We start from the raw sequence: 27,756 nt of genomic DNA on the forward strand, positions 1-27,756 counted from the left end.
TTTCCAATGCAGATACCAGTGTTGATCCAATTTATTGCTATGGGAACAGACTAGCGAGACTATTCACATTCATTACTTGGGGAGGACTCCAATCGGGTTTCTGCCTTAGCTCACTGAGAAAAGGAATGTATTAATTTTTTATGATGCAGGACAAAATATTCAGCAACTGTATTGTCCACTGTAGCCTGACTTTCCAAATTCCTCTGGAGTTTAACAGTTGGCAGCTGGAGTTTGTCAACAATAACAAAATAGGCTAAATGGGGTCACACCTGCAACCGCACTGAGCCACCTGCTCCAGAAGTCATCAATAATGTAAGATAATATGTAAAAGGTTCCTCCGGGAAGAGTGTCGGGCAGCTTGTAAGCGAGCTAGCATCCTGCCAAACAGGGACTGTCTCACGCAGGTGTGCGGCACAGCACAAAGCACAACCTGTCATTTTTAACACAGATTACTTGGGTTTCTGGTTGGGCCCCTCCCTGCCACCGCCACATCTCCCATCTCCCCTTGTGCAGCAGGCGGCGGTTGTGCGCTACTGCTCCCTGCTCGCTTGCGGGAGCTGCCTCCACATGGCACAGGGTGCCAAGCTCAGCATCAGCTGTGGGCCACGGCTGGCTGGAAAGGACGGCTTGTGCGGGACAGGGTAAAACATCTCCGTTCTCAGCTGAGAACACAAATAGTTTTAAAAAAGTTATTTACACAGTTAAAAAGACCCCGCTGCTGTCAGTGACTTGAGAGAACTGGCCCCCAGGAGATAAAGCAGATTGAAAAGGGTTAAAAACCCCCCCAAACTAAGAGCTAAGAATATGACCTGCTCGGCTATTAAAAAAACCAAACAAACAAGAAAAAAACAACCCTGCAAACTCAAACAAAACCTGCAAATAGAGTACAACACACAAGCCTGCTGAGATGCGGTCTTTCTGTCCATGCATTTGGTCTCAACAGCTCCAGCACCCACAGACATCCCCAAGAGGAGGAAGAGCTGAGTACATCTGGGTGCAGCATCAAACAGGAGCACAGCTTCCAACTCACTAGGACAAACCTGTGCTTCAAGAACTTGCCTTGTACCTGCTGAAATATGTATTTCCCCTCTCACGGACAATCAGGGGGACATTATTTCACCCAGAACAACTTAAAACTGTTAGCATCAGCCACCGCCTCCGCCCCAAGCATCCTCACATTGTTGTCACTGCATTTACTTGCGGTTCTCCTGCCATCTGTAGAAAGACAGCCTGCCTTCTGAAACACCAGCACCCCTTACAGCAAGCCGCAGACTTTGCCTTAAGCATTAAGTGCACAAATGCTGGGCTGCCCTTCATGGCTGCGGTGGATAGCAAGCGTGAATGTTACTCTTGACTGCAGGAATGGGAGATGCAAGGTCATGCCAAGAAGGTACAGTGCTTGCTTTGATCAACAACATTCACAGCGAGACAGAGAAATGGGCTCCTCTATGGCAACAAGCAAAAAACGTGCGCTGCTTTCTCTTTTTGAAGGTGGGCTAGAAAAGCAGCCGTAGCTCTGCAGTGCCTCTCTAAATATCAAGCGCCGCACGTTGTTAAATAGCGACTACGTTTCACTGATGCTAGTGCATGCGTTTTTAGGAAGGCAGCAATTATTATCAAATCATGCATGTGCCAGCTGTGAAATAGAAACCTCATTTTTATTTTCCAATAATTCACCACACTGCTCTGCAGTGACATTCAGGTAGCTCTGCAGGTTGAACAGGGTAAATCCATCTTCAAAAGTTAGGTAGCCTGTGTGGAAGCAGTTATGTCAGTTATTATTAAAACTTTTACAATTATTCAATTTAGATACTACTGTCGATACATAATTTACTCAAATCTTGTAGGTCTCCACTAGCATAAAACAATGCATAAGGGAGACTAGCATAGCAGCTCAGCAAATATAAGTAACGTGGAGGCAGCACATGTTGGACTTCGCATTATTCAGGCTAATAAGTAACTGAGCAGAAAACTTAGGAACTTTTCTCTTCAGCAATTAGAAACAAGACAGGGCTTTCAACAGGCAAAGGTCAAAGCCAGCACACTCATTAACAGATTATATTTTTTCCCTTGTAGAGGTAAAGATAAACATCTCGCACCAATATCAACTTTCTCTAAACCAGGCTGACAGATTACTCTCTGGAGAGTAAGAACGATCATAAAGTGACTGGAAACTAGTTTCCTAAATCTCATAGATTAGGTACGATTTTATTTTATTCCATGTTACTTATGCCTTGGTACACCTTGCACAACAGCAACTGTGACAGCTCCAGCTGCAATTCCATGACTGCAGCATCTAATGACACCTAGACAACATTTTCACAAACCAGAACTGAAAGTTTAAAAGCTACCTGATGGCCAAGTTGAAAACCATTGCTTGCAGCTGCCTCTCAAAGGCAACGTGTGCAAGGAATACCCTTCAGCTGCCTTTTCTGCCCCACTGTAGCCTCACACCCACCCTTCCCGGGAAGCCCTCCTCTGTCATCCAGTCCCAGAGACACTCTGCGCCTTCCCCGTCCAGTCGCCTTCGCTCCCTCCACATACTTCGGACAGGCAGCGAAGCTGTGAAAGCTGACACGCCTGTCAGTGCACAGGTAATGTCTGCACCAGAAAGAGTTAGGGGTCCAAGGTGCCTGGTTTTGGTTCTGATAGTTGTTTTGCTGTATTTTTTTTAATACTTCATTTTTTAAAAATGTGTGAGATTGAATAGTGTGCTAACTGAGTAGGGAAAGAGTGAATTAATGGACACAACAACAAAGCCTCACCTATTTAAGAAGTTATGCTAAAACCCTGACACCTTTAGGACAATTCAGACATTTATTTAATCAAAATAATTTGCAGAAGTTAACAGAAGCTACACAATTGGTTGTAACTAAGGTACATGTGCTCTCCCTTCCAAATAAAACCATAAATGACACCATATTTAAAAAAAAGTGTTTCAGGACTTCCACAGGAAGACATTCTCTCTCTTTTTTTTCCTTTTTTTTTTTTTTTAAAAACACACCCAAATTTGCCAGGTTTTACCACCAGTCACAAGTGCTGGCTGCAAATGTGAAACATGCTCATTTTCTTAATTCTTTATGAGCCTACCAAAGCTACACGAAACTATCACCTGTGTTATACTGTAGAACATGTTAAAATTCACTGAAAGAACACAACAGATTTGAACAGCGCCTTGAAGAAAGTCAGCATAAAGGATCAATATGTATAAGTGACATCTCTGCCAGCCGTATATTTCTCCTGTAAGGCTACAGGCCACATGTGCACATTAAAACACACATTCTGCATTGGAATCTGATGATTCTTCTAGGACCTTGAAGACACCCATTTTTTCCTTTTTCATTTTTTCAGAGGTCTTCATTTGATCTAGGATTAAAACAAAACAAAGATGAACATTAATGGGTGAAATAGAAGTTGAATGTATTTTTGTTCAGATTTGAAAAAGCGAATTGATAAAATCATTTTGCTTCTTCATCAACAGTTTGCTAGTAAAAGTTTGTTGTTGAAAACATTTTTCAGTTGTGCACTTTAGGAAAAACCAACTCCAACACCTCTGGCTAAACCTGAATGGAGACAAGCAGTTTTAAAATCTGCCTGAACCAGTCTCGTTTTCCTGATAAGAAAACAAAACCCAGTAAACCTATTTAGTGAAGTTACTAGGAGAAACACAGAAAGTTACAGTTCTGCTAAGCAATACTGTTTTCTAAAGTTAAGACCTACATTTTGTTTTCCTAGCACTTGCAACCACTATGGCACCCTTCCAGTGAACATAAAGCTAATAAAAAAAGTATCGTCTTTATATGAAATTTAATAATTACGGCTTACAGGGGTGGGAGGTAGCATTTCAGTTTCTAAAGCACTAACTACAGTTAGCTGTAGTAAGTATACAGTACATAATGCTAGGCTAACATCTTTATTCAAAGATTTTGACAATGAATGTGCTAATTTTGCTTAGTATAGCCATGAAAAAAGCAACCGTTATAAATATGATGCACAGTAATAGTACAAAGTAAATGGCACCTTCTCCAACTTGAAAGGAGAAATCAGGTTGTTTCACAGCCTGAACTTGTCCAGATAGAGACAGACCACATTATCAGTGCATCAAGAATAATCTTCTGCATTAGCAGTCAGTTAACTGAAATAAGCAGATCATCTAAAGAAAATGCTTTATAAAACTAGGGGGGAAAAATGTAGGTATAGCAACAGTTTTTCTAAGGCAAAGTTACTTTATTCCAACCACCCATATGGTGCTTATTTAAGGCTAGCTAGCATTTTTACTTCTGAATACTGACTTTTTCCTCTATCTATGCTTTGAGGCTTATCTCTCCTAAAGATGCCGAAGGAATCAAAGCATATTAAACCTACTGTTTAGCCAAACTGGACAAGAATTTTTTTCCTTTCTCAGAGAAGTTAAGGTTTTTTATAATATCTTGGCCTGATCAAGCACTACAATTTGCAGACAACCTCAAAAACATTTTTTTTAAAATACTTGATCCACCAACAAGCCATGGTAAGTCTGAAAAGCTCAACTTTTCCCCCCAAAAAAATGTTAGACTACATTTTGAATTAAGATAGTCTCAAAACAGGTTTTTAAACATGGTTGGTTGAAATAATTCTGAGAATAATTTCTATTTTGATCAATTACAGCAACTCACAGGGAAAGCTGCTTTGCAGAACACCTCCTAATCTGTGCTTTTCTTTCACAGTATGCTCAGAGCACACTATGCATGAATGTTGTTTCCTGGAATACTTTTAAGTTCTGTTATTTCTTCTTCAGCAAATCCTATTGGAAATGCCAAAGGGACCAAAGGGTCCTGCTTCAGACGTACAACACAGCTGTAGGGAAGTGAAGCTATGGCAGGTTTCTACATATAAACACTCTCACAAGATATGAATTTGCTGTTGAACAGAAAAAAAACACAGATGAAAACCCTGACTTACCAATAAGGTCACTTCTATCCAAGAGTAACTCTAAATCTTTATCACTGATTACTTTTTCCTTAGATCCTTTAACCTCCCTGTTGAGGAAGAAAATCTCTCTTAATATTCAAGATAGTAGAAGCATGTTACAGTTAGTATTTCATAGATGTCGGTTTTCCCACATAGCAGAATCCCTAGGATATTCTTTCCACTATGAAGATCCACATACCACTTCGTGAGACAAGAACGCTATTGGCAGCTGCTTGCAAGCTGCAAGTTACAGGCTCATGGTCCAAGAAAAATGTGAAATCTGCATACCTCTCATAGTCTCTGGATTTCAGTAATTCTATTAATTCCTGAGGGTCCAGGCAGCTCTTTGACTGTGCTAGACCAGATTTGCCACCTTTAAACTGATCTGTAGAAAGGAGAAATTTTAAGACAGTACACAGAGACAGGAACAAAATCTGTTAATTGTTAAATCAATGCCGGATGCACATATCGAACAAATTACTCTTGGCACATCAAAACTAATGCTATGGTTCATTGTTTAACCCTCAGGTAAACACACCTTACGCTAATAGCCTAACCGGTGGAAAAAGTCAGAGGTACACAAAGAGCTTACATGCGGGCCTTTCACCTTCTAGCTGTAGTATGCAGAAGAACTGATTGGAACAGCAATTCAACATGCACACACGCACACACACAGAGCAGAAAAGCCATTAGTTCTACTTACAGTAAAAACATGGTAAATAAAGTTAGATGGTAGATGCTGAAGTTTGTTCCCTTTGAATTGTAAGCTGGTTGAAACAAAGTAAGCAGTATTAACCACAAGATAGGAAGTTATATGAAAGATGTGGTTTGCAGAGAGAACATCCCTCCTTTTAATGGACTAGATAGACAAGACAAAATAATACACCTGCCACAGGCTGGTTTCTTGAAGAGTCTATACTAATGCTTATCTACACACAAATCTGGGTGTCAGCCCAAATATAAAAAAAAAATTATACAAGATTACTTAACTAAAGCTGAACATGGATGAAGTCAAGCTCAGACTTGCACATTTCAAGGAGATATGGCAAGGCTTACTGTTCCGTGCCAAATTGCCTCAGTTTTTATCAACACATGTGCCCATTTTATTAATTTTATTAATTATAATCTTAATCAATCCCTCTCACCACGCTCACTGCAGTTCTTTCCTGTATCTGTGTTTCAGAAGCCCTCCCCATCTCCCTCCAAGGACTGGCTGTTTCTCTGTGAAGTGCAAATCAGATGCAAGTTCCAGAGGGGTTGGAGCTATAGGATTCTCTCCCCCATTAACATCTGCCGTGACACACAGGATCCAGGTCCCATCATTCATTATTAGTGATGCAGTCTCTCCTTTTTAGCTTTCAGAGTTTCACAGACTACGTGGCATTAAATTAGAGCTGTGTAGATCTTCAGTTGCAATAATAGTGACACAGAGGAAAATACAGAAGACCCTATCAAGCACTTAACACTATAAATCAAAGTGCATGTGCATCGCTTCCTCTTAGTCTGACATCTACTAATTTATCTAAAACCATGCTGGTTCTCAGAGTTTCCTAGGGAGCTTTCTTCAATAAAACAGAAGCACAAGATGGAAAGAATAACCTGGTGCCGAGACCAAGAAAAGCATTCTGTTTTGCAACAAATCCCAGTTCTTAAGCTCCAGTGTTTGCACTATACACACCCTACATGGTTAGACACCACTGAAAGGCCTGGCTTTAAGTAAGCTTTGTGATATCCCTGCCTCATTCACTCCTCTAAAGTTCCAACAATTTTTTAGATATTCAGAGTTACAGGATTCATTACATGACCTTTAAATTTACACAGTGGATCCAAAGATTCCTGGAGGGGACACCCCTACCTAAGCTGCAAGATTGATATGATTCACCAATAGTTACCAAGATAAATATTTAACTTACTGCAAAACGGAAGGCATGGCCCAACTTGACACTTCGCTTCCTTCAAGTACAACTAGTCCCAGTTCCCATTGCTACTTTAGTATATGGCAGTCATCTACTATGACAGCCCATTCTGGTTTGCGCGCTCATCTTGCTACTTTGGTTTTAACTTCAGGTTGGACCATAATCAAATAATTGAAAACCAAATTTTTCTTACTTAAAGCGATCATTAACATGCCTACAAAGAGTCAAATGTCAGTCCTGGCACTCACCAAGACAGCAGCGGGAAATAGATTAGCCTTTTTCTTTGTAAAGTTAGGATAAAGGAAGCATCTAACAAAGATTAGTTAACATCATCCAAAACCAGAGGCAAACCACAGCTTAGGCATGACAAGCGTTGCACTGTACAGTAAACAGTTATAGGTACGGCCTTTCTGCCCTCATAGAAATGCTTTCCCCCACCCCACCCTTTAATATGCTATGAGAAGTTCTTAACCTCCTTTAAAGTTTAATATAAGGCTAATCATTGTCAGAAGCCCATACCAAGTTACAAGAATTGTATTTGTCAAGTAAGCTTAGTGTTTGGAAAGCAGTATTCCTATCGGACCCAAACAAGAAAAATTTACCCCCAAAAGAGGCACTTCAACGCAATCACTTTCTGAAGACTTTTGAGCATGACCAGCTACATCATCAAGAACACAAGAATCACCATTGTTCTGCACATAAAATCAATGACCTTTGTTCTATTCAGCCCTGGTTAACTGTTCAAAACAAGACCATTCTACTGCAGTTATACAGTTCTTAAAGGACAGATGCAAACAGGATGCTGGAATTCTTTACCATGATTTCACAGCTCTATGATTTGTTAATCTTGACCATGTTTAGTAGGAATCCCCAAAAAACAACTTTCTATAGTCTCTACTCATTTTACCAATTTTAACAGGAACACTCCCTACTCAAGCAAGTTTGCCAGTACAACTGGGGAAAAAAAATAAATTAAGAAATCTATCACTAAATTTCACATCATGAAACACTGGTCCAGTTGTCATTAGGTAGGTATATCACTCCAAGTAAAGAATTGTTATAAATTCTTACTGACTGCAGTTTAATTTATCTGCTTTTCCATTTATATTCTGGTTCATTTAATTTATTTTAAAAAGGTAATCAACTCAGACTTATCATTCACACCCACCATTTTTGCTGCTAAAAGTCCAAAACACATTTATGTCAAATAAATTATCACCTTGTTGATAAGCTGCCAACAAGCCCAAAAGCTTGACTCTCTTATTGCCTGGTTTTACCTATATTTCTTTCAGGTACACTCACTATCCCTTCACCCCTCTTTTCCTTACCTACTAGTAAAGGAGTCATAACATGGTGGTTCCAGGAAAACTAGAAATGCTTTCCTTTAATTTGCTGCAGAAGTTATCTACAACGGTTCTAGGAGTGCCACTTGCTGGGAGGGTGAAGCTTTTTGCATTTAAGAAAAAGTACTAAGCAGTCACAGAGCAGTAGGAGCTCTCTCTCAAGATTTCAAGAGGAAACACATGCTTACAGGAAGCAATAAATGAAACATACTAACTTTTGTGGATGATCAGCTTCTCCAGCTTCCTCTTGGCAGCAGCTCTCTCCACAATCTTCTGGTCAATAGTGTTTGCTGTCACAAGACGATAAACAACCACTGGTTTTGTCTGGCCAATTCTGTGACACCTGTCTTGGGCCTGCAAGTCCGACTGGGGGTTCTGAGGAGATAGAGGAGTTAGCTACATCATTAACCTTTTTTAAAGGGACATACCACAGGCAGCATTTTCAATAGTGAGCTCAGAGTCAGAGTGGGAGCAGTAAACAGGGCAGCCATGGTATGATAGAACTCTCTTCACCCTTAAACTTGTCCATGACAAGCTCTGCTGCTGTAGCTGCACAGCCAGAGTAACCCAACTAGCTGGGACTGCTTCCACACTATGTGCTGCAATTTTCAACACATGGACACACTTTATATCACATATTTAGCTGAGGATGTTAGTTGTAGGTTTGTGGGGTTTTTTTGTTGGAGGATAAGAAAAGGTATTGAAAAAAACAGTTTTCAGCCATTTCTGAAGCTGGTTTAGCTCCACTGAAGCTGAATAGTTATGCAAACAGCAGAGCTGTCTATTAAAATAAAGTGAGGGTGCAGAGGTCCTCGGCCATTTCCTTCCATACCTCACTTCTTCCCAGCCTCCAGCCTCACAGGAGCAGCTGAATCCTAGCTAGCTAAAATACATGTGGCAAATCACAGGAGGAAGTTCAAAGAGCTAGTACTAACATGGCAGCTGTTGTCAAACAAGGAACCCGTAAAGGTGCGGCCGCATTCAAACTTCAATAATAAAAAGAAGGAAATGTATCTTTCAACGCTAACAGAAAAAACACCTCCTCCTTTTGGTGTAACTCAGAGGCAAACAGGCTAGTTTTGGAAACCAACTCTAACATTGTGTTCAATAAGCTAGGACTTTTCAAATGAGGCTGCGTATTTCATACGTAACATGTTTGCATACACTACTTACTATTATCTTCACATAACACCTCATTAAAGTTACAGAAATGGTCTATACCATAATCAGCGAGTAAATGATTATCAAAAGCAGCAAGAGAGAAAGCATTTTATGACACACATCACTAGGTTAAGTCTGTCAACATACCCAGTCACTATCGTATATGATAACTGTGTCTGCCGCAGTTAAGTTAATGCCCAAGCCTCCAGCTCTTGTACTCACTAAGAACAGGAAGACTTCAGGGTCAGTATTAAATTGATGCATCTGGAAGAGAATTTGTCTATTAAAAAACAGCAGATGGATCAAACACAATGTAAATAACATTTTATTTTGAGACACCTTGTTTAAAAAGATGAACATAGATAAGATACAGCACACACTGTCAGAGGCCAAACTAAGGCTTTACGAAACATTGCATGCGTTTGGGACAGGACCAAGAAGTGAAGCAATTGTGTTTTCTAATCTATTACAGGCAATGAGTTGTCTAACGCAGGCTGAAGGAGACTATAGTGAGGTACGGTCCAAATCACATTCACCTCTGCGTAACCCACCATCCAGTGATGAGCAAGGTGAGCACAATCCAAACTGGCAGAACCTAAAAACATACCTACTTCTTGACACAAGAAACAATCTAAAATACTGATGCCAACTTGACTGTATACCTCCTCCTCTTACTTCAAAACTAAGAGTAACTTTCTGGCCTCCTACTCAGCATCTAGCCTACTTTCACTGCAAGGTGTTTCCAAACGTCAACACAGTGCCTACCAGGTCTGCAATACTAGTCAAAACCTAGTCTATTTCGTCTGACCACCCACATGCTGGTAGAAAAATGGAAGTGTATAGTAATTTTCAGGACTTTGATCACAGCAGAGAAAATAAACCATCACCCCAGTGCCAGGTGGAAGCAGCTACCTAAGCTCTCTAAAAGCCCCATATCTTGGCTCTCCTGGACATCAGCATCTGCAGCACCAGCAGAAAATCATGGAGCGGGGGAAAGACTTGCTGAACTTCGACTTGTGACCTGGAAGGCTTCTCTCATCGTGCACCCATACCACACCTTGGTAGGCACACGATCAACTCCTAAAAATCCCCACAAGCCAGCAGTACAAAATTTTACCAGCTTAATAAAGTCACTGTAGCTTTCTCACATGTTGCTAGTTAGCCTTTCCTTTTTAAGAACCAGCTCTAACATAACAATAGCAACTTAAGTGTTTAGGGGCTTGGTTTTCCTCAGCCACACTGTGGCACTGAAAAAAATGAGACAAAAGGAAGCATAATTTGAGATCTGCCATCTGCTTTTCCTTATCTTCATAAACACTAGTGCATACTTTGGAGACCAGATGGCAACTGCAGCACATCCCCTAGACACATTCTGTGTACTTCCTCCATATATGCATTACTCTTTTACACTCCTGGAAACCCTCAGAGGTGGTTTTCCAGAACCAACCTGCATGGCTGCTCTTCATGATAAATATATGCCTCAGTAGTAAGGCACTCTGTGGTTATTTGAAACCTTTACTAGTATGCAAGAAATAAGGACTGCACTGGAACAAATTCATGTGCAAATTTCAGGCTGAAGTTTCAGGTGTCCCACTAGGTACAAAAACTCATTGCCAGGAAATAGACTTTATTTAGCATTAGACTGGCAGTACGCTCCCATAGATGCTGGCATCACATCCTGAATGATAGGAAACAATATGGGCAGGGTAAAACTGCGATTAGCATCTGCCACAATCTGAACATATTACATACTTCACATTTGGGCAACAGAGTCCATGAGCACCCATCATTCTAGGTATACCCCAACATATTGGTTATTAACACATTTCATTGCTTCAGTATTTCTGAGTTGCAGATATTAAAGCAGCAGCAAGGATATCAGTTTTCAACATAGAGATCTTCTGCCTATTACAGGCTAAACGCTGTGTGAAATTATATTCCAATATCACAAGAACAAAAGCAGAATTTGCTAGCAGGCTCAAAGGGCATGTACATCTACTTACATTTTCTTCTCTATCCGAGTAGGACATAGAGCCATCCAATCGGCTAAATTTGAAGTCTCTCAGATAGCAGTAATCCATCAAAATGTCAAGCATCATAGTCATTTGTGAGAACAACAAGACCTACAAAACCAGGAGGATTCCTTAACACCATTTTTTGGTCATAAGGAGACAACTATGTCATTCCCTCCCCCAACCCAAACCATTAGCTTTACCTTATGTCCTCTCTTTTTCAGTTCTGGAAGCATTCGGTCCAAGAGTAGAAACTTGCCTGAATTCTTTACTAAATCTTCATCAACCTTGGAACACGGGAGAATGGATCATATATTAGGAGGAAAGGATACCAAAGGTCTCCCGAAGTCAGAAGCACCAACAGAAGCAGTCTGAAAGCTTCTCACAGAAACAAGCTTGTCTCATCTTTTTAACTAAAAGCCGTAAGATTGGAAGCAACACTAGTTTTAGCTAACTACATTGAATCAGTTAAATAATGATGAAACTAAATCAAACCCCACCATTTCATGCGCCCAAATAATTTTCACAAAAGTAATTAGTTTTCATCCCATTTCTGGAAGAAGAAACCCTGATGATTTTGATTTTTCCACATGGAAAAGCGCTGTTGTTTTTCCTGGCTTGTAACTAATGCACAAGGCTTCCATCTACTGGATACAAGGAAGCACTGCTGAACAAGTTGCTACACATCTGCCAAGTGATGGAAGTTCACAGAACAAGTTTTCACAGTGCTACCTTAGACCCCTCTTTTGCTCAAGAGAGTTTGTTAGAACTAATTCTTGCTATGGGTTAAGAGCAGGGAAGTAGAAACTTCTCAGGTCTGAGCTGTACAGCAGCCACCTTGACAATTCCTAATCCTACCCTGAGCAGGTACTAGCTCCTGCAAGCCGTGTCAACTGTCAAATGGTCTTCCTTTTTTACATGTTAACTAATTTCCGCTCATCACCGGACTATCTGCTTTTTATGCACTAACTTTACGTTGATAAACTTCAACAGCTCGCCCCTGAGTGTGGCTGAATCTGTTATCACTTGCTGAACAGGAAACATGACTACACATGCCTAGAAACCTACTGTGCAAGCAACTTCCAGTTGCTCAAGATTCTTTCAATTCAAACTACTTCATACTTTCCTATATCGCCAACTGCTTTGTGTAGATTAAACTACCATCTGGCCTTTGTGATATAATTTGGATTTTTTTTCTTTTAAGGAAGAGAAAGGATGCTGTATTCTCTGAGCAGACAACTCTGTCATACTTGGTTCAGCCCTTCAACACCTCACACTTAAAAGCTACCACAGCACCCCCTGCAGAGCATACAATTTGTTATGAACAGTTAACCAAGGTCAGCATTTTTTGTTTTGAAAATTAACTTTTGTGAGGAGAGCTTGAGGCAGATTCTAAAACACCTTGAGTCAACTGAACATAGCTACTGTTTCAATTCAATAAATTTGCTCACAGCAAATGAGTGCTGCCATAATGCCAAACACTATGGCATCACTATGCAATGGCTAAATGGGCACAGAGGCTGAACTGGTCTCTGCAACTGCTGCAGGAAGCTTCAAAAAATGATTCAGTACACTGCTGGAATTCAGTGGGGAGGTACATGCCAAATACATTGAAAAGGTCATTCTCTACTGCCGTCAGCTCAGTCTATTGCTTTTTAATGCCTGAAATAATTTCTATCATAATCCTTTTAAAATATGTACCTTGAACTGTTGTGTAGCAGGGTCCAATGGATATTCAATAAGATAGGGGTGATTACAACATTTCCTCAGTAACATCATAATATTCTGCAGTTTAAGGTTCACCTCTGAATCCATGGGAATACTCACTTCTACCACCGGCCTTGAAAAGATAGGTCATCTTATTAATACAGAATGTGTCACCTTGTTATGCTACAGATACTGAAGAGAAAAAGAAAATAATAAAACCAAAAAAATCAAGCAATGGATTCACATGCTGTGTCAAACATCCTCAAAATCCCTCAGTTAGTAAAGCTATTACCAGACAAAACTACTTCAGTGCCACACTTGGCATCAAAAGTACATGGGCGTGCCATTATTGGTTTAAAATACAAAAAGGCAGTCAGTAGTAATCAGAAGCAGAAAAAACAACTGGTGCAAGTCACCCAGCAGACAAGGGAACAAAAGGAAGCCCTCTTCTAGAATAAATGGTCAGATATCCTGCAGACAATACGTAAGCTATTCCAAAATCAGCACTCTGCCTATCCCATTTCAGCCACACATACACACTGCAGGATTTAACAAAGAATACAGCTATTTAGCATTCCCGCATCTAAGTACTGTCTCCAACATAAAGGATCCATACATACCATAAAACTAATACAAACGTGTTTTGTAGTCCAGTGTACTTCACAAGAACAGACACTTAAAGAATCTAGCAAAAAAATTTCAACGCTGAAGACTAACCTGGTTTTCCTCATGGTGGAGAGACTTCCAAGTGATTTAGAGACACCAATAGACCTTGCCAAACCCAGGAAGAAACATGATCCCTCAGCTCCCTCAGTCCTGAACCTCAACTCTAATCTTAATCACCAGAAAGCAACCAATACCCATCACCAAAACAGCAATAACCATGCTGACCACCTGGATTCCAGTCCTCAGCTTAAGCCTACATATTTTACAAAATTTAGCAAGGGAACCATTCCTCCCTTTTCTCCAGTCTCAAGCCCAAACTTTGCTTTACGTATTCCTGAGTAATTCCACAAAAACCTAGCAGTTAACTGTAGTTAGCATGCTAGCATTATCCTTCGCCCTGTCTTTGAGCCAACGAAAGATATACCTGTGAGCATAACTGGACATTGGAGACAAAAGGTTTACCTGAACCTTACAAAGCCTGCAAAACCTAGCAATAAGCCAAGCTCTTCAGCTCTTTGTCCTCATTGCTAGGTGTAGCCAGGACCTAAGCTATTACAATGAAATTTCGACTACCAAATAACCAAGATGAAGTAGTTCTTCCCTGGCTGGCACCCGACACCATCTTAGACCTTGAGGCTTTGGTGAAACCATAGTTCTTCACTACCAAAATGTTTTAACAGCCCAAAGTAATTACATTTCACACTAGAATATTTTAGCTCTTCATGGATTATCAATAGCACTATCATCACAGGACCCACCTGAGACTGTGACTAATGAAAACAGGGTCTCAAGAAGCAACTTTATCGCGATCCTGTAAAGGCCACAGGTCTAGGACTAAATATCTTGTAGTTAACTATAACTCTAGTGAGTCAGTGAGTGATGGTACAACCTAATCAATCTATCATTGCCCTGCAAATATTAGGTAAAAGCAAAAAAACAATCATAAAGCCACAAGGACACTGAATTATGAAATGCCATACTTGATCAATTTGAATAAGCAAAGCTCTGGAAGCAAACTAAGAGGGAGATATCCAGTATAATTAAAAAAAAGAATCTTAAAATCTTTTCGAGCAGACACCTCTCTTTTTCTACTTCCTCTTGCATTTTGCTGATCAATTTTTCCAAGTCATCAGGTGAATCATTATGCTCTTCACAGTAATCAACCACTTTTCGACTACGGCGTTTTGGTCGGCCTGTAGGACTCAACTCAACTACTTCTTCCTGTGGGAAATAATAACATTGCCATCACCAGCATATAGCTTCAGATTCAAAGGCCTATGCTGACCCAAGAATTCTCAATACTGAAAAGATGTCTCAGCGATATGCATCATGCAATACTTACTGTACATTTTGCTAAATAGAAAACGCAGCCCAAATTTTAAAGGTCTATAATTGTAGATTTTGAAAGCCTCTGCTTGATTTTTAAAAGCTGCATTAGTACCTTATCGATTTTCCAGCAGAAACTGTCAACTCCATGAAAACTGTCTGCTTTTTTCCCCCCAAGCTACTAGTAATCAAGAACATATTTACATTCACAGAATCACAGAATGGTAGGGGTTGGAAGGGACCTCTGGAGATCATCTTGTCCAACCCCTGTGCTTGAGCAGGCACACCCAGAGCAGGGGGCACAGGACCGCATCCAGGCGGGTTTTGAATGTTTCCAGGGAAGGGACTCTACAACCTCCCTGAGCAGCCTGTTCCAATACATTCGTATTGTATTAGTTCTGTGCCCACTGAGGCCAGTCGCAGTAACTGCCATTGAAATAGATAACAAAGGGAACAGACTAGACCGAAAATTTAAGCAAAAACTGGGTTTAGTTACAATGGTAATGAAGCAATACCAATGTGGTTTGCCTACAGACCATCAATAGCAAGCTCATTTCTAACATCTATATCAGTAGATACCTCACTATTTCCAAGCAGTTTCCTAATGGTGCGATTTACAATGGCAGTATAGAAAGTTTCTTGCTTCTTTGCCAGCGGTGCATATACCACAACTTCTCGTTTAGGAGGAACCTCAAGAGCAACATCAGATTTCAGTCTTCTCAGTAAGAAAGGTGTCAGAATCTGAAATGTTGGGCAGATGTGTTAAAATTACTCAAAGCTCTCAACATGCCTTGTTAAAAAAAAAACCACAAAAACCCAAACAAAAACAAAAACCAACCACAAAAACACAAACATACCACCGCCACAAAAACCCCCTACCACACAAACAGGTCTACTGATATATTATTTTGGCAATCTAAAGCAAGGGAGTTAATTTGCAGAGTTCCATATTTAATTTTCTAATATGAATGCCTACTCCAAAACATTTACACACATGCTGGTAATACGTGTGTTCAAACAACACATCCACTGACATTTGAAACATTTAAGCGTTTAATGAGGGTGCAGTAATAACTACATTACAGACCTTTCAAATAATTTCATTAACTGAAAGTAATTTTATTATGAAACAACTCAGTGTGATTGTTTATTTCTTAAATCAAGTTATGCTGGGAAAGCCCCAAATAATAAATTGTCATCGACAATTATATCTAGAAGATACAATTCATATCTCTTACCATCAGCTTACGATGGGAAAATGGTAGTTCTGTAAGCATTTACTTCCACACCCTCCTTAAAAAAAAGTTTTGCGCGTTATTACGTTTAAGACCAGCATACTATACAACTAGTTTTGTCAAAAAGTATTCTGCTCAACACCTAAAAGTTACATAAATTCCTTCAAAGTTACCTTTCAAAAAAATGAATATACGAATTAAATCTTCTGGCAAACAAAAGCAAGAAACTGCAATTAAGTTTGACTAAACTCAATTCAGTTCCAAGAATAAAAATGAGTCATTATCAAAGAGGTATATTGTTCCTGTCAGCATTTATAAGTGCTGTAAAGATTGGAAAAAAACCCGCAAGTCTAAGGAAGTCCAGAAGTACCAAAATAAAAGCCTCAGGCCCAGAACTCGGCCCCACAAACAAGATTTTGACACACTTCATAATAATGGTCAATACAGAAATAAACCATGAAGAAAACAACACAAAGAATAAGTGAAAACCTGATGCAGCATGTGTAAGATGTTTTGCTCCCTTTCTTTAGCAATAATATCTTCGGCAGTTTCTGTAATGCTGGTAATATCAAACCAGGATTCAAAGCTATAAAAACAAAGCAAAAAAAAAAAAAGGAAAAGCTTACTTCACAGCTATTATTCTTCCTTATTTAATTATATTATTCTTCTGTTATCCTGCGATTTAAGGAAAACAAAGCACTAATATCTATCCATCATGAACAGAGGGTAAACAGGAGATATTTCTGAAATATATCTGTGAATACCTGCTTGAGGCTGAAAGCGATTGGTAAAAATACTGGTATCAGCTAGCATATTCACTATGATCTATTATATTGAATCTAGTCTGTATTTTTTTCCAAAATTAGTCTGGACTGTTTTGGCAACATTCTTCCACCTGACCCCTACTAATTCCAAAAAAAAATCCATCTCCCATGTGTCCCATGTCTGCCAGCCTCACACAGCTTTTTCCAGCACCTCGAGAATCTCAAGCAACTTACGATTAGACAAACATCTCTCCCCCCATAATGCTCATGTCTTAGCTCAGAACTGAGCTTCGATTATCCATAGAGCTGACAATTACTTCCTTTCTGAAACAACTACGTGTGAAGGCAAGGCACATTTCAAAGCCTTTACCTCCGAATAATCACACCAAATTACAACCATAAAATAGCTCTTCACGTGCCAATACAAGTTTAATTAAGGACTCACAATAACACCCAAACAGAACAAAGGGGAAGTTTTCACCATCAGATCACTACCCACCTTTTCAAATCATCAAACACATCTGGCAACAGGAAGTTAAGCAATGACCAAAGCTCTGCCAAGTTGTTTTGCAGGGGAGTACCAGTCAACAGGAGTTTATTGTCTGCATTAAATCGTTTTAATTCCCTGATAAGGCGGCAGTTCATATTTTTAATCCTGTGACCTTCATCTACTATCAGGTATTTCCAGAAGCAGTGCTACAAAAATAAGGATATTTCAGTAAATCTTAGCTCTACTCCAAAACATGTGCAAGATGAGATAAGCAGCACTAATGAGACAGACTGACACTGTTACAAAGATTCTATTTACTGTTGATTCTTATTTCGCCAGACTAGAAGAGCTGAATCCAAACAGCTAATGCCATACATCTGCATCATGGTGACTGCATTTAGAAAGCATAGGTGATTACAGTGAAGCTTCTACAAGAAGCTGATCTCACTGAAACAACTGCTTCAGTGCTAACGATGATATTTATACGCTAAGTATAGCTTTTACTCCAGGTATCCCTCACCATCACTTACGGAGAAGTAATGAAAAGAGTAGGTATGCTGTCTGCTTACTTCATTTTTTGGACAGTGTTCTGTTTGGAGAACTTCTTAAGCATAAAATTCCAGAGCCACTGCTACCAAGGAAACAGAAGTGAATGCCAATGTAAGTGCTACAGTATGACACTTGCTGTACAGGCAACATGTTGGCTTGGGTTTTTTGTTTGATTTTTTACACTATATTCAAAAGCACTGCTGAGTGATGAGGCATTCCACCTGTCCTAGGGCTTTCAGGAGAACTTAGATACCTGCAGGGCATTTCTGTCTCGCATTGCTATTTCAAATGAAGTGATGACCACAGGATGGATTTGCAGTGATCCTTGTCGCCTGTGAATTTTACGAACCAGTTTACGACGTTCCTGCTGAGCTCCATGGTACAGCATTAATGGAATCTGGAATAAAAAAAAAAAAAAAAGAGGTTTAGAAGTCAGGTGAACTAAGCTCATTTAAACCTAAACAGAGGACAGTAGAGATAATTAGCTCCATTGCAAGAAGGCTGTAAATACATAGCAAATCATGGCACAATGTGTAGTAACCACATAAACAACTAAAATTAAACTGATGTTCTATATAGAGAAAGTTTCAAGACAAAGAATTAGAATAAGAATTAAATAATTTGTTGTTTTAAACCTAAGGAAGAAAAAGAAAAATTTATTATTTTTTTTTTTTTTACCTCTGGAGTAAATCTCTTGAATTCAGACATCCAGTTTGGAAGAGTAGACAAAGGACCACATACTAAGAATGGACCAGGGACGCCTCGCTCCACCATCAGTGCTATTGTTGCAATACACTGGATTGTCTTCCCCAGCCCCATTTCATCAGCTAAAATGCCATTGATACCATTTTCCCAAAGCATCTGCATACACAGAAAAAGAAATGTAAATGCAAAATAGCCAACACATCTTAAGAACAATAGACATATTTAGGAATAACACCTCTAGAAACTCTCTACTAGGCACATTTCATATTACAGAAGAGTATGATTTCTCCATGATGACAATACAAGCATCTTGTAAACCCCAGACATTCATATGTAGGTGTATGTGCTTCTAGCCAATTAAATGCCTGACTAGGAGGCAAAAACCAGAACAGTATTGAAAGGAAAGGATATAAGTTAGCATTGCATCAAAAAGCACTTCAGTTGCAAGTACAGCTCACGCTACCCAAATTTCTCCTCATCCCAGCTCCAAAGAATTCCCTTAGCTTCCCCCCTCTAAAAGACCAAGTTATTGTGCTGACATTTCAGTTTTATCTGTTCAGGTATATAGGCACAGCTACAGGAAAGAGAGAGAGAGAGAGAGAGAGAAAGAGGTGAGACGGTAAGACTGTCTTAGTAATATGCACAGTCCTTCTGCCTTGACAAAGTACTTGTAAGGAGAGGCTGAAAAGACAGCTGAGTTGAAAAAGAAAATAGATGGAGAAATGGAAAATGGAGAACACCAACCAGAAAGTCTAAAGAAACATTTACAAACACAAACATCCTCCCCATGCTGAAACACTATCTGCTGCTTGACAACTTTTTCATATCATGAAAATTCATAAAGAACTGTCTCTCTCCTCCACCTTCCCTGAACCAACTATGATCACAGACTTCCAGTGTCTTTTCTCCTGCATTTGTTTCCTATCAGCATCAAGTTCAATTTCATCAACAATTGCTCCATACCCTTAGCCACTCCATGCCTTCCACTTGGTACCACCTCATTACACCTCCAGTAAAAATCTTTGGCTGCTGAAAAGGCACTGGTTGTCCATTAAATTTCCGTACTGGATCAAGGAATTGCTTAGCACTGTGTCGTACAGCCTGACACAATCTATCCTTAATGACGCTATTTGAGTCTCCGTTTTTCTGCAGTTCTTCTGGACACAGGTTGTCAGAAGAGCTTTCATCCTATAGAGGGAAGTTCAAGGAACATGTCACAAGTGGAATGCACATCGAAGCCCAGCTAAGATATACTTTTGCCCAATTTACACCAATGTGCAGTGAAGTAAGCCAGCCCAACAGACTTATTTTGAGTAACTGTCAACTCAAGAGTAGAGTTTATTTTTAAGATTAATAGTACTACCACATAAGTAGATGTCAACACGCAAAATTTCAATGCCTTGTATGCATTCTTTACTCCTTTAGAACTGAAAAGCAGTGACAGCTACTGAAGCTATTGGGCTTATAATCTTCTACCCATAAAAGCAAGCAGACTTAAAACCTTCCCCACAGCAGCCTGTGTTTAATGCGCTATTTCCCTTCTGTAAGCGGATTCAACAGAATGTTGGAAAGAAATTAATACTGTGCATGCAGCTTTTAAACTACAGCAAGAGGAGAAGAGACCATACCTGTTATCTCCACACTTGAATGCTTAAAAATTACTGTCTCAAGGTCTTACACAGCAACACAAATATTTCTTAGTAAGTTCTTATTTCCTTTATTTTTGAAACTACAGGCATTCTATAAAGCATAAATACATTCACATACAGTGTTTAAAAAAAACCCAGAAGTTTTCACCTTGGATTTCTGAAAATAAGTATTTAAGTGCATTCACTTGCACCACTATTTTGAACTTCTAATTCAGGAATTCAGTATCTAGCAGAGAGATGTTTATTTACAGAAAAAGTTTAAAGATATGCTATAACATATAAAAAGCCCTCTCTCCCTTTGGGCTTAACACACTTACACTGCAATATCATGTGCCAACATACCTGGTTTTCCACTTTACTTTTTTTTGCCACTGATAATATTTCCTGGAAACAAAGAAAAAACTATGCTTATATGCTATTCAGACTTAAGACTACTATAATTTGTATTTCGTGAGATCTTTTAACCAAAGAATCTGGACATACTTTGAAAAGCTTTCCATACAACAGCATTATACAAGCGGACTCGTGTGACAAGGCCATACACCAGAGAACACATTCCAATTACCAAGGGTAACTGAAAATTCAACTGGCAATGTAGCCTCTTCACAGCTTGCCTCCCCAGAGACGTTAAAAAAAAAAAAAAAAAGAAATTCTACAGTTCTGACATCACTGCTTGTTACATAGATCTTTGCTAGAAGTCATATGTCATGGAGACTACTGTTGGCTGTCGGTTAATAATCTCTGATGGCAATGCATGAGAACATATTGGCTCTAAAATACAGACACCACACAGTGATTGCCTCACCAGTTAAAATTTGTGCTACAGAAATCCAGATAAGCCTATTTACAGTTATGGCCTACCTCTTTGGACATAATTTCCGAGATGTTGTACGTCCCATCTTCTCTTCCTCTCTTCTTTTTTGCACCTATAAGTTTATAAAACACATCAAACATTAAAAGAAACTAAAGCCACCAGTACTGACAAAAGACAAAGCCTAATCCATTACCTGGTTTCTCCTCTTTGCCATCACCTGGACTTTGACCCTAGAAAATAAACATAGGAAGAGATGATGATCATAAGATCATCATCATAAGATGATGAACCTAACTATCATGACACAGATAAAAAAGCCTTTGAAAGCTTCTTGAAACACTTTTACTATTAAGCAGTTTTTTAGAAATAGAGTAATAAAAAAGTTCCTGCTTATATTTTTTTATTTACTTATTCAGCATCTTGGATGAATAAACAATCATTGCTAAAACAAAAAACCTCCTCAAGACATTCAAGCCATTTTCTTTAGTATAAATTATTCAGAAACATTTCCTTATAATGACCATCATGGTATGCAATTTTTAAGCACTTTTAAGCTGTCTTATTACAGTTAAAATAAATATGGTATACTAGATAGATCCTGCAAGTCAAATACCGGCTAATCTAACTTATTTAGTTTACCTACCTTGATCAAAATTGACATTGTAACTTGTCAGACTTTTATTCAGAAAGTTGTGTACAATAGCTAGTTAATCTTACCTTGGCAGATTTTAACATCATCTCTCTCTTTTTTTCTAACTTCTCTTTCCTCCTCTGTTCCTAAAAAAAAAAACCCCAAAAACCTAATAAAACAAAAAACGTAGACACCACGCATTTCTTATCTTTCAATAACATCGGCAAGAGAACTATCCATTACAGAAGCAATAACAGGCTCAGATTACATTGATAATGTAGAGTTCTGTGTACTCGACAGACCTTGTTTTTGCAATATCACTAAAAGCCTCTATTCTGACATGGTTTAAAATGATAAAGCAAAACTTGGACAAGAATGTGCAACTTCTCTGAATTGCTTGTCAGCAAATAAATTAAACGCTTAAATACAGTAATTTAGGAAGACTCCAGGAAAAATATTCCCAACTGCAAACTCCTTAAGATCACGTCTATTGCAGTTAAGTTTTCCACCTATGCATCTCCCCTGTAACTTCTAGATATTACCACTTGTGTTCATTGTGGAACAGAAAGCAAAGTAAGTAGCCTACAGTGCCTTTAAGGAAGAAGTGCTTTCATGTCTTGAAAAATTTAAGATTTTCATTCCATCTACTATTTCCAGTTGCAGAAAGCAAAAGGACCGTGGAAAAAGAGATAAGAGACATTGGTATTTATCAGATGGAGCAAGACTTAGTACTGAAACATGCATTCTATCTATGCAGTAACCATGAATTTGAGCTGAGAGTTAAACTAGAAAAGTATTTGAGAAAGGGCTCCTGCAGTCTGTCAGTGTCACTCTTCCGAGAACGCTGTTGCCCTGAATCTTTCCTAAGGTTCTCCCTCTCTCTCAAGCATAAACTCTTACAAAACTGTACCTTTATGGACAAGCAAGAAAGCCAAGATGAAACTAGATATGAACTCAGCAGCCCATGGATTAAAAAATAATTAAATAAAAAACCCCACCACATCAAATCATGTTACAGAAGCTCTTCCTTGGGAACACTATGGCCTCAGATCACTGTAATTTATAAATTTGTTTGAAGGAGGCCTACATTAGCATCCTGAAGACACGCCTCATGCTCAGCCTTCAGTAATTAACACAAATAGGCCACACAACTTCCTATTTGTCAATTCTTTGCATCTTCTATCCTCCCTCCTGGTTTTCTAGCTCCCTTAAATATTTGAAATAAGAAGCAAAGTTTATTTTCTCTTCCTAGCACTCAGGCCAACAGAAGAATTCTAAATATATCAGTGCCACCTTTACACTGTTATTTTAAATTATCATTCAAGCTCTTTCCAGTCTGATTTATCTATTAATTTGTAGAACAAATTCTGAATATTACATAAAGCACCACTTCATTTCTCAGCAGCAGTTCCAGTAGATTTTCATATTGTTATTGCAATCTTAACAGCATTTTCACTCCGTTCAAACAGCTGGATGGCAAAGAAAACCCCAAACGTATGGCAGCCCATCTCAAGACACTGCAGACAAAAACAAACCTACCTCCAGTTGCTGTTGTTCCATTTTGGTTAGCAAGAATTTGGAATAGATGTTGCTTTTTTCAAGCAAATGTTGAAGCCTCTTATAGCGTATTTCACTTGACTCCCTGTCCCAAGAAGTGCGAGCCTGGCCAACACAAAGAGATGTCAAGTATTTATAGATGCTTCAGAGTTAATGCTTTTAATATAATGAAGGGTTCTTCTACAGGATAACTACAGTTGTCGCACCCGCACATTTCCCTTCCAGTCATTATACATCTATAATTGGTGAGTGTATGGACTCACTTGTACCTACGAAGTGCTGTAAGATCAAAGTAACTGAGGGTTGCATTCACTTGCATATGGAAACAGAGCTCTGCAACACACATGCTTCCAGTGCAGTAGCACAAGGCATTCAAGGGCTCAAAGGTGTCTCAACTCCAATTTATAGATTTAGAGCAAAATGAAATGTAAGTTTATTTGAAACCTGCAAAATTCTGGAGAAAAAAAAACCCTACCTGGCAAAATTCAGCACAGTTTCCCAAGTATTAGTTGGGACTCCTCCACGTGCCATTTCCACAAAGGTATTTTTTCCTTATGAACAAGATAGACAGCTACAAAACCATCATGCCTAATTTACAAATGTTAAGTCAGTTACCCATGTGAAAACAGTAACTTCTGCTTGCTTCGCTTACAAAATCCAGGCATGCTTTTAAAAGTAACTTCTGTTGAATTTGTCAAGGATATGCATTTAGAAGTTTACAAATTACTCTTTAAAACTCAGATCAAGACTCCCACAACGGGTTAAAAAAAAAAATTCACCCCTCTGCATTCATGTAACATTGCCTGTTGTATTGAGGTATCAAACCAGTGAAAAGGTATAAATTAGCATCTCCAAGAGAAACCCCAGAAAGGCAAGATGCAGAGCTTTACGAGATGCTTATCTATGCCACTGCCTTCAGAAGAAGCACTGGGAGAAGGAAAGGCAAGGGAATTTTCTGAAACTAAACAGACTAACAGGCAGGGAAAAAGGATATTAGCTGAATCATGGGACAAACTGTGTGACTCAGAAAAGGGGGAGCATGTTTCTCTCCCCCAGAATCACACCTTTATTTTCCACAAACAGTATTGCATGTCATTCTTATCAGATAGCTATCACCGTATTCTTTTATGAGAGGAAGATGTATCTCAAAAAGTTCTTCGGGGGAAGAGATTGCCTTCTGATTCTCCATACAGTTGTTGCTTGCTTCTGCTCTCCCCAGTCCAAGTTTTTTTCCCTTCAGATGAAAAGTACCTGAGCTCAGAAAGATCAACCCTTGACGGCAATGCTGAGAGAGAATATAATTAAAACTAAACAACTTCATTCAGCAAATTGCTGTTGCTCACTTCTTATTGGAGTGAACCCAGTATCCTTCCGTTAATTGGTGAATCTGAAGGACTATTGCCTTGACCAACAGTGAAAATTTCAAGTGGAAAAAAAAAACCCCAACGAACTTCAAACATGAGCAGCACTGAACTCTCATGATTTCTCAATTTTGACTCAATCTTCAAGCCTTAAAGTGGGGTTTTTCCCCCTCTTTTTTAACTGAAAAGGCCAAAAAATTGCCACTCTCATCACTCTAGATTCTTATACATTTGCATAGCGGTATTTTGTCATCAGCGCACAGAAAGAACAAATGACCATTTTGTTGGGGTACGCCAAAGCAACAAGCATCAAACCCCAAAAGCTTCAAGAACACCAGCTGCCCCAAGATGCCAGTAAGCCTGGGCAAGCGAAATTTCCCTTCTCCTGACTGGCCCCATATTGCACAGAAAAAGAATGATAGAAGCACACAGGAAAATGGAGTGATACTCTTGCTACAGGTAAGCTCTGTGGATTCTCAAGAAATGGAGAGAACACAAGAAACCCACCACCATCACATTACAGCATTGTTACAGAAGTAGTTGGTTGTGAAAGAAACTAAATTTCAACTCCTTTTCTCAATACCTCCTGCGCAATGAGATAAATTGCTCTACAGTGGTTTCCTCCTTACCGTCCAAAAGCACTGCCTCCAGACTTTTAGTTCCAAGCCTGATCAAGGAATACCTAAAGAGAAGCTCTATCATGACTTACTGTTTGCAAGGAAGAAGATTATGACAATCCTGGGAGAACAGACTCTTGTTTCCTAACCACAATATCACAAAATGCTGCAGCCCAAAAGCATACCTCTACAAATCACAACTCTTAGTGAAAAGTGAAAGAGTAACTACAATTAGTTCCAGGCCTTAGACATTGTATTTTTCATACCCTTAGAATAATGCTTCTATTTTTAAGACATCAGCCTCCTGTGGGCTGAACACAAAACTATGTAATTAACAGAAAAGGGGAAAATGAGAGCACTCAAAGACAGGAAAAAACCAAACTGATTTCTAAAGTATTTTGAGTAATAGCATTAGTTCTTTAGAATACAATTCCCCAAAGAGCATTTAAGAGAAGAGTTCTTTCAAAGTTGTTATTTCCTTATGCCTAAAATCCAATACTTTATATGGTAGTCTGATACCCCGATAATTTGTACCAGCACAGGTCTAGAAGCATCAGGTTTTCATGTTCTCTTTCCAAAACAGATTGGTTAATATCAACCAATGCTTAATATCAACACTTGAAAACATTCACAGCAAGAGAGAAATTAAATGTAGCAATGAATGTAATTTGTGTTAGAGAGGTACCATTTCCTTGAAGCAGTCTAAGGTAACAGAAGTACAGAAACCCAACATCAACTCTCAGGATGATTACACGTGCATTTCTCCAGGCAGCAGTGCCAGCCCAAGCAGCTCTTGCGCCCCTCAACCTAGAGATGTCTGCACTGCTGCGTGCAGGGAAGAGCAGAACAGACCAGGAAAGCGACTGGCATAAACCCGACCCTTTTTGGCTAGGGTTTTTAAGCTAGGCAGCCACCTTGGTGCAGTTCAGTTGCAGACTTCAACCACCACTGCAAAGAGAATGACCTGCCAGTGACAGCAGCTGCCTGAACTATACCTGGTACCAGAAGAAACGCGTAACCGGGCTTACTTCTTGAAAGTATAGATAGTATTTATAAGTGTCCTGCAGAGCTCTAATCAGGTCGTTTGTTTGGTGGGTTTTAAAAATAAAATAAGGAGCAAAAAGAGGAAAACAAGCGTTGTGTACACATACAGAAAACGCAAACAAAACATCTTGCCTTTAATGTTTCAGATGGAAATTCAGAAGGATGTGAGTTTATCCCCCCTTTCTGAAATCACCTTACTTTAAAGGCACGATACCTTAGATTTCTAGGGTCAGAGCGACAAAAGTAAAGCGGTATAATACCACTGCAACCTTGACTATAAAATGCAGTAAGCCTCCTGCTGACTGCAGGAGTCCACAGCCCTCAAAATTAAAAAAAAAAACACCCAAAGCCTCCCGTGGATGATCAAAGGCGCTGCCACCGCCCGGAACTCCAGCAGCCTCGCACGTTTGTTTGTTTTGAAATCACAGGGGCTGAGGGACGCCGGGCCCGGCGCGCCAGGCACCGCCGAGCGGCCCAAGGCCGCGGCGCTCTGAGCTGGGCCCCTCAGGGACCCTCCCGCCGCCCCGGGCCGGGCCGGCGCCCGCCGCCCCTCACCTTCTCCAGCATCTGCCGTTCCTTCTCCAGCCCCGCCGCCTCCAGCTGCTCCTCCTCCTTCAGCATGGCCGGCGTGATCACCGCCGCCTCCGCCTGCTCCCCCATCTCCGCTCCCAGCGGCTCTGCAAGGAGTGCACGGTCACCGCGGCGACCCCAAAGCCCCCCGACCCCCCAGAGCCCGCCGCCGCCCCGCGCTCTCACCGCCGCTGCTCGCCGTGTTCTGGGCCGGCATGACCGTTGAGCGCGAGGCGGGCCGGCACGCGCAGCCGCCGCCCAGCACAGCACAGCACACCGCAGCGCAGCACGCCCCACCGAACTCCCGCGCTCACCGGCTCACCGCGCGCTGCCCGCCTCGCGAGACCAAAAACCGCGCGCTACCCAAGTCGCGCGAGCGGTTGTTGCGCTCTCACGAGGCCTCGCCCTCCGCCCGGACGCCATCTTGACTGCTGGCAGGCGGCGGCTACCGCTTCACTCGACTCCGCTACGCTGCCCGCCGCGCCCCGCCCTTACCCCGGGCAGCTCCTCGGGCCCGCCCCTGCTCGCCTGGGCCGCAGCGCCCTCCTGTCCAGCGTCGGGGCTCCACCGGCCGCAGCGAGCCCTGGGCCTGAGAGGCCTCGGCCGCGCTGCGTCTGGCCCTGCGGTGCCCAGCCCGCCCCGCAGGAGCCGCCGCAGGCCGGTACCGGCGGCAGCCGCCGGCCGGGCGC

At 40.5% G+C, this 27,756-nt stretch overlaps 1 protein-coding gene across 2 annotated transcripts; it reads right to left on the minus strand.

Annotated features, from left to right (window-relative positions):
• Positions 1–1,639: 1,639 nt before the first annotated feature.
• On the minus strand, positions 1,640–27,532 carry HELLS (helicase, lymphoid specific). Of its 2 annotated transcripts, none has more exons than XM_075107952.1 (22): positions 27,382–27,532; positions 27,053–27,174; positions 23,458–23,580; positions 22,005–22,064; positions 21,481–21,517; positions 21,335–21,399; positions 20,816–20,857; positions 19,788–20,012; positions 18,798–18,980; positions 18,373–18,516; positions 17,580–17,776; positions 16,806–16,902; positions 15,661–15,822; positions 14,834–14,976; positions 13,084–13,222; positions 11,586–11,669; positions 11,374–11,493; positions 9,518–9,634; positions 8,425–8,584; positions 5,239–5,335; positions 4,942–5,018; positions 1,640–3,366 (listed from the first exon to the last, which is right to left on the minus strand). In XM_075107952.1, the coding sequence occupies exons 2-22, from the start codon at positions 27,155–27,157 to the stop codon at positions 3,269–3,271; spliced, it is 2,475 nt and encodes an 824-aa protein (XP_074964053.1). In that variant the 5' UTR covers positions 27,158–27,174; positions 27,382–27,532; the 3' UTR covers positions 1,640–3,268. The 2 variants fall into 2 exon arrangements, with proteins under 2 accessions (XP_074964053.1, XP_074964052.1); XM_075107951.1 differs by having other exon boundaries at positions 27,254–27,398.
• Between the last annotated feature and the right edge of the window lie 224 nt (positions 27,533–27,756).

The sequence above is a fragment of the Phalacrocorax aristotelis genome, chromosome 12 (assembly GCF_949628215.1).
Source record: "Phalacrocorax aristotelis chromosome 12, bGulAri2.1, whole genome shotgun sequence".
Classification (NCBI taxonomy): Eukaryota; Metazoa; Chordata; class Aves; order Suliformes; family Phalacrocoracidae; genus Phalacrocorax; species Phalacrocorax aristotelis.